The 15,799-nt window shown below is 40.4% G+C and overlaps 2 protein-coding genes across 2 annotated transcripts in view; both read left to right on the forward strand.

Moving 5' to 3' along the window:
- Nucleotides 1-9,108, forward strand: part of ubr4 (ubiquitin protein ligase E3 component n-recognin 4) — a 47,692-nt gene extending 38,584 nt beyond the window's left edge. Inside the window, exons 82-106 of the mRNA XM_019349322.2 lie at nt 36-165; nt 278-438; nt 550-659; nt 1,011-1,152; nt 1,315-1,396; nt 1,536-1,709; nt 1,842-1,963; nt 2,321-2,518; nt 2,640-2,720; nt 2,856-2,943; nt 3,114-3,241; nt 3,473-3,580; nt 3,695-3,811; nt 3,946-4,136; nt 4,325-4,498; nt 4,600-4,699; nt 4,811-5,029; nt 5,118-5,231; nt 5,454-5,596; nt 5,714-5,839; nt 5,925-6,119; nt 6,304-6,528; nt 6,839-6,929; nt 7,157-7,319; nt 7,621-9,108. Of these exons, the coding sequence (XP_019204867.1) occupies nt 36-165; nt 278-438; nt 550-659; nt 1,011-1,152; nt 1,315-1,396; nt 1,536-1,709; nt 1,842-1,963; nt 2,321-2,518; nt 2,640-2,720; nt 2,856-2,943; nt 3,114-3,241; nt 3,473-3,580; nt 3,695-3,811; nt 3,946-4,136; nt 4,325-4,498; nt 4,600-4,699; nt 4,811-5,029; nt 5,118-5,231; nt 5,454-5,596; nt 5,714-5,839; nt 5,925-6,119; nt 6,304-6,528; nt 6,839-6,929; nt 7,157-7,319; nt 7,621-7,685 (3,447 nt within the window). The 3' untranslated portion in view covers nt 7,686-9,108. The remainder of the gene's footprint in view (nt 1-35; nt 166-277; nt 439-549; nt 660-1,010; nt 1,153-1,314; nt 1,397-1,535; nt 1,710-1,841; nt 1,964-2,320; nt 2,519-2,639; nt 2,721-2,855; nt 2,944-3,113; nt 3,242-3,472; nt 3,581-3,694; nt 3,812-3,945; nt 4,137-4,324; nt 4,499-4,599; nt 4,700-4,810; nt 5,030-5,117; nt 5,232-5,453; nt 5,597-5,713; nt 5,840-5,924; nt 6,120-6,303; nt 6,529-6,838; nt 6,930-7,156; nt 7,320-7,620) is intronic.
- Nucleotides 9,109-12,854: 3,746 nt separating this feature from the next.
- LOC100692255 (transcription factor HES-5) lies at nt 12,855-14,621 on the forward strand. The gene is made up of 2 exons (XM_025901796.1): nt 12,855-13,341; nt 13,456-14,621. Exons 1-2 carry the CDS (start codon nt 13,180-13,182, stop codon nt 13,894-13,896), a joined length of 603 nt encoding a protein of 200 aa, XP_025757581.1. The 5' UTR covers nt 12,855-13,179; the 3' UTR covers nt 13,897-14,621.
- The last annotated feature ends 1,178 nt before the right edge of the window (nt 14,622-15,799 follow it).

The raw sequence follows: 15,799 nt of genomic DNA on the forward strand, positions 1-15,799 counted from the left end.
CACCTAACAAAGTTATGTGTGTTTTCTGTTTAAAGGATGCTGCTATTGAGTCTCTGACTACAGTCAGGCCCTACAGTAATGAAATCCACGCCCAGGCCCAACTCTGGCTCAAAAAAGATCCCAAAGCATCTTATGAGGCCTGGAAAAAGTGTCTTCCAGCAAGATGTAAGTACCATGTCTGAACAGTTTACATTATCTGAGTGTCACAGGTTTATTCATTTATTGTATTTAATGAAATAGGAGCGCTCGATAAACTTCTCATTGTTGTCTATCGCAGGTCAGGAAACGATGTCAAAACCTCAGGGGAAGGCTGAGTTACGGAAACAGTATCTGCTTGAGAAGTATGTGTGGAAGTGGAAGCAGTTCATGAGGTCTAGAAAAGGAGAAGGCCTTTTCCCACGCCTGCTTAAACTGAGCCACAACAACTGGCTGCGACAGGTAATAATTAAAAAAAAAAAACAGTAAAATGTTGTTTGCTTTGTTGGTTAGTTCACAAACCGGTAAATGCAATTTCTTAATAAATGCTAACCTTAGCTCTACTTTTTGCAGGTTCTTTTCACACCTGCCACCCAGGCTGCAAGACAGGCAGCTTGCACTATTGTGGAGGCACTTACCACAATCCCCAGCCGCAAGCAACAGGTCCTGGACCTGCTCACCAGGTATGAGTCTCAACAGAAAGCCAGCAAGTTTAACAGAGATGACATGCTCTATTTTGAATTTCATATGAATAAATTAGGTTGATAATCCCAGTGAACTTGGATATACATAGCAATATAGCATAACTAATTAAAGATGAATAGCTCATATGATGTATTTCCATGATTTTATACTTGCTGAAAAATGAATTATCGGGCAGCAAAATAATATTATTTTAAATACTTTACTGATAAAGTGTTAAAGAAAAACATAATTTGGTGTTTAATATTGTAAATGGAACAAAATATGTCAGGCAGCTCAATTGTTGCTGGATGAAAACTGTTAAAGTGATCAAAAAACTGTCTTTCTTCAAGTTATCTGGATGAACTGAGTGTCGCTGGAGAGTGTGCAGTGGAGTATCTCGGCCTGTACCAGAAGCTGATTAAGCCAACACACTGGAAGATTTATCTGGCTGCCCGGGGAGTCCTACCCTACATTGGCAACCTGATCACCAAGGTATTATTTTAACGTTCAAAAAATGTAATTTTATAGTCAGATAAACTCTGGTGTTTTTAATTTAGTGTCTTCATAGTCCTCTTCTTTTCCCAATTTTAACCAACTAAAGTGTCACTAGATCCTCCTTTTTCAGTATCTTATCTTTTTTATTGCTCTGATCAGGAAATAGCCAATCTGTTGGCTCTTGAGGAGGCTACACTGAGCACAGACTTGCAGCAAGGCTACGCCCTCAAGAGCTTGACTGGTATGTTAGTTTCCATTTTTAGATTTTCAGCATACATACAGATTGAGTGGTACAGATTACAAGTAAAGCTGCAGCTGATTCAGACTTTCCTGATTTTTTTTTTTTGATTTTTTTTTTTTGTTCTGTGTGTGTTTTTTAGGATTGCTGTCATCTTTTGTGGAAGTGGAGTCCATTAAGCGGCATTTCAAAAGTAGGTTGGTTGGCACGGTGCTTAATGGTTATCTGTGCCTGAGGAAGTTGGTGGTTCAGCGAACTAAACTCATTGATGAAACTCAGGATATGCTACTTGAGATGCTGGAAGACATGACGACAGGTGGGCATTGACAATAATTATAAATTTAATTATGTTTTGAAAAATGATGATAATATTCTTATTTGGTAAATTGAATATTGTGCATATTGTGCTAAGTATTTTTTTTTAATGTATGTCTTTTATTGTTCATAGGAACCGAGTCTGAAACCAAAGCTTTCATGGCAGTGTGCATAGAGACTGCAAAGCGGTACAACCTGGATGACTACAGAACACCTGTGTTCATTTTTGAGAGACTCTGCAGCATCATCTATCCTGTGAGTTGCCTTTACCTCGATTAGAGCTGCAACAAATAATTTGTCTTAAATTTTAAGATAATGTTCACTAATTTTCATTAAATCATAAAAGTGATTTTCATTTGACTGATTCGAGGCTTTCAAGTGCAACATCCTGCTGCTTTTCTTGACATGAGAGAGACATGACATGAGATTAATGATCAAGTAATAAGAAGTAATTATATACAAATATATTTAAGTTGAGTGTAGTTTGTGTTTTAACATACATTCTTTGAGCTGTGAGTAAAGATGATGAAGTGACATGCTTATGTAATTTTGGAAACTGTTTTGAAGCAGAATTTGTCTTCATCTGGAGCATTTGTTTTATTCACTGTCTAGGAAGAGAATGAGGTGACAGAGTTCTTTGTGACTCTGGAAAAGGATCCTCAGCAAGAGGACTTCTTGCAGGGTCGCATGCCAGGAAACCCCTACAGCAGCAACGAGCCCGGCATCGGTCCTCTGATGAGAGACATCAAAAACAAGATCTGCCAAGACTGCGACCTGGTGGCTCTTCTTGAAGATGACAGTGGCATGGAGGTAAAGTAACCTTACATTTGAGCTGCTTTGAATGTTTCATTTTCTTGTGAAATTATAAAAGGTGACACAGTTCAAGGAAAATTTACCAGATGCTGGTGTTTTGTTTTTTGTTTTTTTCCAGCTTCTGGTAAACAACAAAATCATTAGTTTGGATTTGTCAGTGGCAGAGGTCTATAAGAAGGTGTGGTGTCCTACAAATGAGGTGAGAATCGCGTTTTCTATTAATTAATTACACTTTTAAAAACATTTGGAATCATGCAAATTGTCATGAAATGCTTACAGTCCTTTAAAGAATTAATGGTACTCACAGTGCATTGATCTTGTCCTCCCCCAAAAGGGTGAGCCAATGAGAATCATCTATCGCATGAGAGGACTACTTGGAGATGCTACTGAGGAGTTCATAGAGTCACTGGATTCAACTACAGGTTTGATTTGTTTTGGTGTATCTTCATAATTAGGGTCAAGCTTGTTCTTGTTTATTTGAGATCTATCAGGTTTTGCTCTTAATATAATTATTGCTGTATGTATTCTTGGCCATCATATGTACCTGTATGCACAGAATGAGATGCAGATGTTTTAATTGACCTAATTACAGATGAGGAGGAGGATGATGAAGAAGTGTACAAGATGGCAGGAGTGATGGCACAGTGTGGAGGACTCGAGTGTATGCTCAACCGCCTGTCTGGAATCAAAGACTTTAAACAAGGAAGACATCTGCTCACCGTAAGACAGTATTTTTGTGTCAGAAGGCGTTTTGAAATAATACTGTTCTTTATTCTCCAATCATCAATGCAAACTGTAATTTATTTGTAATTCGAAACTCTTCTTTGAATCACTAAAAACACATTCTGGTCATCTAGAATATATATGTCACTATCATTTAGAATTAAATTCATATAGTGCCCTAAATTAGAATAAAAAAATATTTTTTTCTTCTTTTTTTTTCTCCCCCAGGTTTTGCTGAAGTTGTTCAGTTACTGTGTGAAGGTGAAGATCAATAGGCAGCAGCTTGTAAAACCAGAGATGAACACACTCAACGTCATGCTGGGAACTCTAAACTTGGTGAGTCTTATGCTGATTGTTGTGACTCAGTTTCCAGATTGTGTATTTAAATATATATCAATATATTTTTATTTTTATTTCTTTTCTTTTTTTTTAATGTTATTTTTCCTTCAGGCCTTGGTGGCAGAACAAGAGAGTAAGGATAGTGGTGGAGCCTCCATAGCAGAGCAAGTCCTGAGCATCATGGAGATAATTCTGGATGAGGCCAATGCTGAGATTTCAGAGGACAAGGTAGCAATCTTAAGCACATTTTATCTTCTGACACAATCATAAAATCAGAGCCTGAAAAAGATGTCCTTGCATTTGCCCTTTTTTTTCTTGTTGTTGTTGTGTTTTTTAATTAGAAACTGTCTTGTCCTTTGCAGGGTAACCTTCTGCTCACAGGAGACAAAGATCAGCTTGTCATGTTGTTAGACCAGATCAACACCCTGTTTGTGCGCTCCAACCCCAGCGTGCTCCAGGGTCTTCTGCGCATTATTCCATACCTGTCATTTGGCGAACTGGAGAAGATGAGGATTTTGGTGGAACGCTTCAAACCATGTTGCAACTTTGACAAGTGAGCACTCAGCTTTTACTTACTAATAAGCACATGAAGACTTTAAAGCTGCTATTATTTTATGTTTTAATGGATAAATCAGGCTAATCTTTGTAGGAGAGCCATTCTCCTATGGGCATTTCTTAGGTTTATAATTAATTTAGTAAAATTGACTCTTGTTTTTTGTGTTTGTTTTTTGTTTCTTTAAGGTACGACGAGGAGCATAGTGCTGATGACAAAGTGTTTTTGGACTGCTTCTGTAAAATCGCTGCTGGAATCAAAAATAACAGCAATGGCCATCAACTGAAAGATCTTATTCTGCAAATAGGAATCACACAGAGTGCACTGGACTACATGAAGAAACATATCCCAAATGCCAAAAAGTAGGTCTCTTGTAGGTAAATATTTTGGATACAAATCCAAGAATTTTTAGTTTTTAACCTCTTTTTTTTTTTTTTTTTTTTTTCCTAAAATCTCTCATCAGTCTGGATGCTGATGTCTGGAAGAAATTCCTCTCTAGACCTGCTCTACCCTTTATTCTCAGACTTCTCCGTGGTTTGGCTACCCAGCATCCCCCCACACAGGTACAGGATGCTTTGAATATTAGACTAAACTGGAGTCAACTCAGACAGTTCTTTTTATAAACACATAACCTGTCTCCCTAATATAACTGAGTGTCATCTTCTTTTGTCTAGGTCCTCATAGGCACAGATTCAATAACAAACTTGCACAAGCTGGAGCAGGTATCCAGTGATGAAGGCATAGGAACTCTAGCAGAGAACCTTCTAGAGGCTCTGAGGGAACACAGTGATGTCAACTTGAAGATTGAAGCAGCCCGCAGAGAAACCAGAGCTGAGAAAAAGCGCATGGCTATGGCTATGAGGCAGAAGGCTCTGGGAACTCTTGGCATGACGGTATTTTTTTTTTCTTTTTTTGTTTTATTACCACAGACTTTAATTGATATGTGGATTTTATTGTAAGCTTTATGTGTTTGCCTTTCAGACCAATGAAAAGGGGCAGGTGGTGACAAAGACCTCACTGTTGAAGCAAATGGAAGAGCTGATAGAGGAACCAGGCTTGACCTGCTGTATCTGTAGAGAAGGTTACAAGTTCCAGGTATAACAGCACATCAAGGATTTAGGGAGGTTTGACATTATTTAGCACTAAAGAGGTCTGGTGTTGCACTCTTTAGTTTGAATCCTAGTTAAAGTATCAGTAGCCAAATTGTAGATAATTTAAATGATACTCTTATCAGTCTGACTTGCTGGTTTTGTTGGCATGCTGAAATTTGTTGTGTTGTTTCAGTTCTCATTTTCATTATTGTTTTTCTTTCACTAGCCAACCAAAGTCCTGGGTATTTACACTTTCACAAAGCGTGTGGCCTTGGAGGAATTTGAAAACAAGCCTCGCAAGCAGCAGGGCTACAGCACTGTGTCGCACTTTAACATAGTCCACTATGACTGCCATCTGGCAGCAGTCAGGTAGCTACAAACACCAGCATTTACTCTGTGGTGATGTTTAGAGTACCCCTTACATTCTTTCTGTAGCCTCACTTTTCATTTGTTGTAATATGTGCCTGTTATTTTTACCTTTTTTAGGCTGGCTCGTGGGCGAGAGGAATGGGACAGTGCTGCTCTCCAGAACGCTAACACCAAGTGCAATGGCCTGCTTCCTGTGTGGGGGCCACATGTGCCAGAATCAGCCTTTGCTACATGCCTAGCAAGGTTAAAAGAAAAAATCAGCATAAATTAGAGAGAACATTTTCTTCATGTGGCACAATTTCTTCAACCAAATTCTTTCACTGCACAGGCACAACACATATCTTCAGGAGTGCACAGGCCAGCGAGAGCCCACATACCAACTCAACATCCACGATACCAAACTGCTGTTCCTTCGCTTTGCTACCGAGCAGTCATTCAGCGTGGACACAGGAGGCGGAGGTCGAGAGAGCAACATCCACCTCATCCCCTACATCATCCACACTGTTCTCTATGTCCTCAACACGTATGTACATTTTTGATGTGCACAGAAAATACTCGCAAACATTTAATCACTATCAATGCTGAGTTGATACATGTGTGGCAATGATGAGGCTTATAGTAAAACACAAATCCAAAGTTTGACTTTACAGCTAATAGTTCTCATTCCCATTTCACCTAATTTGACTTTGCAAATTCTGTCACTGTAGTACAAGGGCTACGTCCCGAGAGGAGAAGAACCTGCAGAGTTTCCAGGAGCAGCCATGTGAGAAATGGGTTGAAAGCTCATATGAAGTTGAAGGGCCCCACTATTACACCATCCTGGCCATGCACATCATGCCACCCGAACGGTGGAGAAGTTCTCGTCTGTACTTCCTGCGGAGACTTCTGGTCACCGCGCATGCCCGTAAAGTCTCAGCAGCCTGTGCAAACAAGTATGAGACTTTTCCTTTCCTGTCTCCATTTGTTTTACTCCCAGTGCAGGGCACCTTTGTCTGTGATATTAATTAAATCCTTCATGCAGGGAGCAAGTTCAGTGCCAAATTATTAATTTGTTTGCCACCAACTACAACAGGAAACTTTTTCACTAGTGTAATGTTATTTTGAATACATCTAAGATGTGAGTATTGACCAGTAAAGCAGGTCAGAGTTTATCAAAAAAAAAAAAAGGAGCAAACATTGAATGTTGTGTCCTGTATTTATTTCAGAAGGTCTTCATCCTCATCTTCTCTTATCTATTCTCAGAGTCACAGATAAAACACCAAAGGAATATGCAGTGTATCGCTCACCTCTTCTCTTCTGGGGCCTGGTGGACCTGGTCTACGACATGTTCAGGGTAAGGTATTTTGCCTGTCGATACTGTAAAACGATGGTATTATACTCTCTTGATTGTATTCAGTTTTGGGGATGATTTGTACAAATAGGAATCATTACCTGTAAAAACAGAATTCAGAATATTGTTTGTTTTGTTTTTCTTTTAGGGACATTTTCAATCTAACGGGAACACTGACATTAGATAATATACTACAATTTCCTCTTCTGCTCTTGATTTTGTTTTTACAGAAAGTACCAACCAGCAACACAGAGGGCGGCTGGTCCTTCTCACTGGCAGAATATGTCCGTCACAATGACATGCCCATCTATGAGGCCTCAGAGCGTGTGCTCAGGGCTTTCCAGGATGAACTCATGCCTGCTGAATCCCTGTCAGAGTTCTTTGATGTTGTAGGTCAGTATGCACGCACACCTACATGTTTCTGGCTGGTACTACTTCTTTAGACAAGATAAATGATCTCAAAGGAGAAAGCCCACCAACAAAGAAGGTTTTGGTAGTGAAATTGATCCCTAATAAATGCTGTCAGTGAATCAGAGGATTTGTTTTATTCAGTGCAGAAGTATAAACAAGCTTCACAGTTGATTTTCGTCTTCTCTGATGCCATTTTTCTTTTAATTTATGACACTTTTTATCTGGTGTAAATAATAAACTGTAGTGTTGGTCGAATGTTACCATTAAACTCTTTGTTTTTCAGGTCTCCTCTCTGAAATTCCAGACCCGGATCTCTTCCTGCAGGATTTGTTGAACTCTTTGCCCTAATGGCCAACCTCAAACCACAACCCCTCAAACACAAAACGCCCCTGCAACTATCATCTGGACACCTACCAGCCGAACAAAAATTTACTCTTTTTACACACTGATACTCACAGTGTATGCACCACGCTTCCTACTTAACTCCCACTCCCATATGACATCTTCAAATTATCTTTAAACAGAAACTGGTGTAGTTTAAAAAAAAAAAAAAAAAAAAAAAAGAGGGAAAAAAAAAAAGATTGATCTCTGTAAAGTTTAACACAGAAATACCGTGCTGTCAAAGGTTGGGGAGGGCACACAAAACAGAATTTACACTTTGATTCAAACTCTTTATAGACTAGAGTTGAGATCACAACTTGTTTTGTTTCAGGAAGCTTGAGAAAAAAGATGCAGGGCTTGGCCAGCCACAACCATTCACAGCTGTCACCATCAAGGCATCTGTCTCTTTATGATGCTGTAGATTATCAAAAAAAAAGGCCAGCTGAATATAATGATTCATGTGAAAAGCAGAAATCATAGTTTTTGTTGATGGGAACAGCTTACAAATTCTGTTTTGGGGTGATCCTATTTTTTGGCTTTAAACTCCTCCCCCTCTCTTTGGGGTACAATAACTAAAATGTTTTTGGTATTTGACCCACCACCAATGAAGAGTGGCATTTGATTTTATCTCATTTTCCTTTTTTGTTTTGTTTTTTTTTTTTTTTCCTTTTTTTTTTTTTTTTTTTTTTGCTTTAAGTTTGTTTTTGGTCAGGGTTTTTTAAAATGGCAGAAGGTTTCACTGTCACATGGTTGCAAGCTAACCTGTCCTTTTCTTCTGGACTTTTGCTGTTTGATCTTCATGTAGGGTCTAACTGGAATTTGAGTGATGGACAGGGAAACAAAAAAGCAGTTTTTCTTTTATCAGCCTTGGAAGCAAAGAGGGGGAAAGAACAATGAAGTGTTTAATTTTCTTCCATAAAGCTATGCCTTGGTGATGAAGTAAACTTTTGATTGATGAAAACATTTCCATCTGTTGCAATGAAACACCAGACTTGTCTAAATGAATAATAAACATAGACCTACATTATATCCTTTACACTTTTTCTCTTTGACTAATTGTTTTGACTTTTTTTTTCCCTCTCAAGCCTCTCTGCACTCTTTAATTTAGGTTTTGGTTTTCCTCAAAATCTCTGGAAACACACACATATCAGTTTCCAGAACAGATTTCTGGAAAGCAAAGTCTCACTTTTACCCTCAACAGTTGAGCAAACTTTCAACTTACAGTTAATACAGCACCCTTGTACTCAAGAGCTGAATGCATGGTGTGGAGTTCACCCAGTTTCTTGTCAATTCGCCTATTCCCGCTGCTATACTATGTTTAACTGTTGCTGAATGTCTGCTTTTTGAATTTAGCCTATGATTAATAAAGCCGTAATAATTCCAAATCTGATTCAGGGTAACCTCTTCTGTTCCGGCTGGTTTCTACATATGGGGGGGGGGGGGGGATTAAAACCTTCACATTTGTTTCCTTTTAAGCGTATGACAGTGCTCATAACACTGCTGTCTGTAAAAATGCACAGAATACAAATGAAGTCTAAATAATGTGGAAAGTGTAGTTTAAGTTAGATCTTATACCTGCTGGATTGATTTAGACTTTGACGGTTTCATTAAGATTCATTTCTTTATATTTTGCTTCAAAGGCGACAGATTTTCTTAACTTCTGTAGGTGGTCTTGAGGAATAGTGCCCCAGGCTCTCTGAAGGTCTGGACCTTGGATGCTTTTTCAGTCAGAATGTCTTTCAAGAAGCCTGGAGAGCTATTCCTGAAGACTACTTAAAATATATCACAAAAAAGCTCCCTAAGAGTTTAGACTGTGAAGAATAGGAAGGCTGTTACAACTGTACAATCTGTTTTCCCCCTTTATATATTTGCATGTTTCAACAAAGTACTGCACCTACTTCAAAGTTTTTCAAGCAAAATGTAAAGAAATGAAGGGTGGCTAGAGACTTTTGTGCAGCACTGTACATCAATCGGTATACTTTTCATTAAAAATGTAGGCTTTTGCATAGTGGTGTAAGATGGTAAGTCCCCAGCCTGATTATGTCCTCTTTTCATACACAGAGGATGAAAACTCCAGAAATGCATTTAAGAGCACTTTTATTAAACGTTAACAGCTTTGAAGCAGAGCTCTGAGAATTCATGGCTGAATAATTGTGGATCACAAGTGTTGTTGCATTAATGCACACTAGAGGGTGACATTCATTACAACACAAAAGTGGACGATATGGAAATCAAACCTTTCTGGGCTCATTAACAGAATCATAATTTTAGCGTTTACATTTGAAAGTGCCAGAGCAAACAAAGATTTTTTTTTCACTACTGGTGTTGGGGGGAAAAAAACAAAACAAGCAGCACATGATAGGAAAACATGTCATTTTATTTAAAATTGCACAGGAAAGCGCACATTGCACTTTTCACTTATGGCTTTCAGCAACAAATTTTATACATGACCGACAAAATCTTACACATCTACAAAAAGTATGCATTGGCATAAAAATAACTTTTACCCTTTATACAAAGGAATATGACTTTCAGTTTAATAAAACTGTAATAACATGGTCTTAAGGTTCTAAGAAGTACTTAGATTTAAGGCATAACATACACATTTCTAGGGCCAGTACAATGACCAATAGGATCACATTGTAGGTGGTCACAGATAATGAGAACTCCCATCTTTTCCACCATTTGTGCTTAAGAAGACATTTGGAAAAATAAGTTTATAAAAATGCCTTGATTTTATGTTTTCCTCTTCATATTTCATTGGGTGCACTTCTTACTGTCAACACAAAGGTGCTACATCCTCAGCTGTTGAGGGGAACAGTCTCAGGACCTCTCTGGAGGATTTGGTGTAGCCATTATGGAAAATGAAGGCCTTCTTCACTGTGAAAAGGGAGACCGTCTTGTCCCACACGTCAGAGCCGCTCATTCCGGTGCTTAGTTGGCTCTCTAACGTGGAGCGGAGCCTCACTGCTCTGTCTGTGCACTTCCTTTCCAAAATCATCATCTTACACAGGCTGTGGAAGGAGACAGAGAAACATCAGATTAATGGTGGATGCAGAGAACATATTCAAATGTAGTTGTTTCCAGGACAAAACTCTCAGCATGCTTAAATAATGGCAGTACATGTAGAAATGGTTTTGGTAACATTCATTCAACATTAAAAAAAAAAAAGGAAAAAACAAAACGTTCAGTCACTTTTGAGTCAAATTCACAGACAGTGGAAGAAACATTGCTGTGTCGCCTATTTAAAACTAGGAGCCTAGGATGATCTACTTCTACCATGAAGTTTCTTGTATACAAGCTTACGTGGTGTGTTGATCCCTCATGGCGAATATGCAGTCGGATGGCGTCCCGCGAGTCAAGGCCCTTGTGGGTTACAAGAAAACGTTCAGGGTTATGATTTTACCCACAGAGACCTCCCTCATTTATATACTTATGCCAACTTTCCCACTGATTTAATGTGATGTTGGTTCTCACAGTGTTTGGCCAATCACAAAGCAGCATTATGACAATAGGATGTGAATGAATTAGTTGAATTCATTGGGGCACAATGGCCCCAATCCAAACAAACAGGTGGGAGGGGCCCATCGCTTGCCCCTTCTCGAGGGAGATATCCTTGTTATTGTATCTGCTGTGAGTGATATGTGGTGGGAACGTGAAGGACAACATCTGTCTGAGGATGTGCCTCCTGGAGGAAAAAGACGTCCATTGGTGGACAGTTTCCAGATATGCGACCTAAATATTTAGATACATTTTTGGAAATGTGATCTATGTGAGGGCAACAAAAACCATCATCAGAGACTGGATCTGTATCTAAGTGTTGTTAGTACCTGTTATATGAGTCTTTAATATGAATAATCCCTCTTCTGTTGCAGCAACCTGAGAAAGTGAAGTGGTTTTCACTTTTTTCTCAACTTATTAAACTTTTCATGTCAAACAATCTAAGATTTTTGCACCTTTTTATTCATTGATTCTTAAATAAAGAAAAAAAGTTCATCATCCTATCCAGAAAGTTTCCCACCCTGCACACACACACACACACACACACACTCGCTCCCTATTCTTCTTATTTAACTTTCTGTCTCTATTTCAGCCTCTCCAATTCTCACGGTAAACATCTCCCGCGCTTGATCGGCCGACAATGGCATACAATCCATCCAGATGGTGTGCCTGGAAGCCCTGTTGACAGCCCCGTTTTCCTGGGTGTGTGCGTGCATGTGTTGTTAGTGGGGCTCGAAGGGGGGGGGGTTGGTCACTCAATCTTTGTGCGATGGGGCACACTTCCTTTGTGCAGGCGGCCTCAGAGTCATTAAACACTGAAGTGTGGGAAGCCTGGGACCACAGCAGCTCCCACGTTCCACACAGGCAGGAAGGGAGCGTGTGACTGAGACGTGGCCAGCGGCATGCAGGTCAGCCAGCTGTGTGGGTGTGTGAGTGTGTGTGTGGGGTAGGGAAAGTGAATGAGAGTGTGGCTGTCTGCATGAGTTTGTGGGGGGGTTGCCTGATGTGTCAGCATGTGCTGGGAGCGTGAAAGCTTAAAGCTGAAGCACTTTACAATTCACACACGGCTCTAATCACGTTCATCAGATTAAAGCTGACAAACTGAACATCAAAGGGATCGCTAATGAGTCATTATAACAGGAAAATTGTGAATCGCAGTACTTTTTTGTAACTGAGAGAATACTTTAATACAAATCTCTATAAAAATGCTTGAGATTGGTGAACGTAATGAAAATTAGCTGCGATTAATCACTAATACTTTAGCTTCATCAGGGCTGGATATTGTGTGAGTGAGTGATTTGGTCAGATTATACAGCTGTCTCTCAAGGATTGTACTAAACCTTGAATTAAGAAACACCTTATAACCATATAACAGTTTAATCAGATTATCTGAAACTCAGAAAAAGGGTTAAATATTCATAGTCTAAATATTCTCTTTTCTTTTTCAGCTGAATATTTTTGAGTTGGAAATCTGTTGCTTTCTTTCTCTTTGAATCTTCGAGGCACCTCAACCTGTTGCACAGCTCTGTGAGGAAAGTCTGCCATTTCACACTGGTGGAAGTGGCTGCATGTTGGTCTTTCTCTAATGCTTGGCCCTCTGTAACACCCACGTGTGCCTGGTGGCAGAGGCACTTTGTCTTCAATTACGTGGCGGCAAAGATGACATGAGACAGCGGCATGCTTCCCTCTGGGGTCACCACTTTCCCATATCAGCACAAGCACCGGGTCAGTCTCCCAGCTACCCCCACTCAGTCCCCCTCCCTCTGCCCACTCCACCCCAGGCTCTTTCTCTTGCAGTCTATTCCTCCACCTGCTCCCCAGAGACACACTCATTGTCCCCACGGCTATAAACACTTCATTGAGCATGTGGCAGCCCTGCGTTCCTCAAAGCCCTTCCCAGCACTCCCATTGGCCCGGGGACTGTGAGAAACTCCATCAAGCCTAAGACTCACACATTCATATGGAGATTTGGGTCTATAAATACAGGGCAGTGGCAGAGGAGAGGAGAACGCAGCTCAGACCCAACCGGCTCTTCAACCCGAGTAGAGACCCTGACTCCACAGCAATGGCTCCCTCTGTTTTTGGACAAGCAAACAAGGAACACCTGACCCCTGCTCACAAGGTAAATACTTTTTTCAGAAAAGTCTCATAACTCAATTTGTGTTGGTACAAATAATTCAATTAAAAGCAATGTTCAATTTGACTAAAATACCTTTTTTTCCCTTCTTTTCTTCAGCTGAGAAAACCAATGGTAGAGAAACTGCGCAGAGACCGCATCAACACCAGCATCGAGCAGCTGAAATCCCTGCTGGGGCCCGAGTTCCTCAGGCAGCAGCCTGACTCCAAGCAGGAGAAGGCTGACATCCTGGAGATGGCTGTGTCATATCTGAGAAACTGGCTCCAGCAGCAGAAGCAGGCTGGCTTGACCTCTAGCCCAATGGCGGCTAGCGACGGTTACTCCCACTGCGTCCAGGAGGCTGTCAGCTTCCTGTCCCACTGCCAGGTCCAGACTCAAGCCCACAGGCTGCTGCTCAGCCACTTTCACGGCCTGCAGGCGTCCAGCGGGACCAGCCACAGTCCCTGCAACCTCCCCTCCCCTCCTGGCTCCCCACTCCATCAGGTCAGCTCCAGCAAGGGTGTAAGCCAGGTCAGCTGTGCTCTGTGGAGGCCCTGGTAACACGGAGGCAGCATCACCTGCGAACCGAGAGAGAACTACGTCTGTGAACGTCATGGACAGAGAGTTAAGGACTTATAGAGAAGTCTGCTTTCTTCTGCTTTAGCAGGAGATTCAATACTGTCAAGTGTTTTATTTTGTGGTGAAATCAGCACGATGTGCCGGTACTCCTTTGGAAGGACTGAAATGATTTAGTGTATTATTATATGATACGTGCCTTATTATTTGGAGTGTTCATTCTGTGAATGCGTTAATTGTCCCTGTGGGAAAAATGCTCCTGACTTTTTGTTTGTTTTGCAAACATCATTGAATTATATTAACCACATTGGTTTGAAACTATTTAAGTGTCCAAGACACTGATCGATGTGTTTACTGTCTGTCCCTGATGCTGAGTGTCACTGATTGACGTGTTTCATCAGTTTGCTGTTGATGAATCAAAAACAAGCCATAGAGAGATCCCATGGATCCACCTGTACTGTAAATCTTATAACGATTATATTTGTTCTATTTGTAACCATCATTTGGCCTGTGTATGAAGGATACTGATACTGTAACCGTTACCTGTCCGCTTGTAATGTTCATAATGGATTTTTAAAATCTTCATAACAATGCCTTTTATAAAGGCCTTTTGCGCTGATATCAATCTTTGTGAAAAGAATCTGACTTATTGCTTCCTTGAGGAGTTTGATATTGAAAAAAAATAAATGAGAAACTTCTGATGAAGTTCTGCAAATATAAGTAATCGCAATGTGCTTTCTTTTAAAGCAAACGACAGAGCTAAATATGTCTCAACTTATTACTGATTGATTCATTTCTGTACACCAGAGTGAGAGACAGAGAGGGGAGCTGGAGGAGTGGGGACTAAAAACTTAAATCCAGTCATACCAGAACTGACAGCAGCTTTAGTTCAGCGTAAGAATTGAGCCCTGGTTCTTGTAAAGATTCGTTAGGTTAGTGCTAAATATTTGGTGGTTTGATCACCATTTATACATCTATGGCTCCAGTAATTAGTCACTTACATCACTACAAACCTTCTAAATGCTCCAAAGACTTAGGAAATGGGGAAAATAAAATGGAGATATAACAGAAACTCCAACTAGATGCAAGTCTTCACCATTTAAAGAGTAATGCCAATTAAAATGTACAAGTCTGTCTTTTTTTTTTCCTGCCATAGTGCCAGGTGTATAATACATCTGTTTGCACAGGTCTGGTGGAGCTGAATGGTGGCACTCTACAAGTGCTTAAATTAAATTATAATTCTTATGAAATGACTACATTTTCAAGTCATTTTAAGTGACAGTCATTTGAACAGAATGCAACTAAAGAGTTTGAATCGTTAATGTTAATTTACTGATTAATCAGGAGAGTGTCGTTTAGCTGCAGGTGATTTTGAATCAATCTCTGCTTTCTCGTGCCTAACATTTACCACAGGTATCATTAACATGTCATCTTATCCAACCTGGTAATCATCAACAGGTGCTTAAAAAAAATCAAAAATCAGTATGTAGACACCCCTGCAGGCCACATATGCCGCTTCTCTCTGTTGTGATTGTCTTGGTATGTTGTGCAGTGCTTGAATTATCTCTCAAGTGCCACAAAAGTCTTTCACAACTATTTGTGTGCGCTGAAGTTGTGGAGAATGTGGGACTTTCTCAGGGTCTAGTTTGCCAGGCCAGATGGTCTGGCTGAAGCTGCCCCCCCCCCCCCCCCCCCCTCAACAGGAGATCAAACACCGTAGCTAATGTGATGTGTAACAAGACACACTTCTATTGTTCCCATCTTGGGGCCAGTGAATAGGCGCAGAGTGTGGGAAACGGGAGATACCACACTCACAGAGAGATGGCTGACGGGAAGCAGCTCTGTGCCGCCGCAGGTCTGAGCAATGGCCGAGACTTTATGGCAGGAA

The sequence above is a fragment of the Oreochromis niloticus genome, linkage group LG20, assembly GCF_001858045.2.
Source record: "Oreochromis niloticus isolate F11D_XX linkage group LG20, O_niloticus_UMD_NMBU, whole genome shotgun sequence".
Lineage (NCBI taxonomy): Eukaryota > Metazoa > Chordata > Actinopteri > Cichliformes > Cichlidae > Oreochromis > Oreochromis niloticus.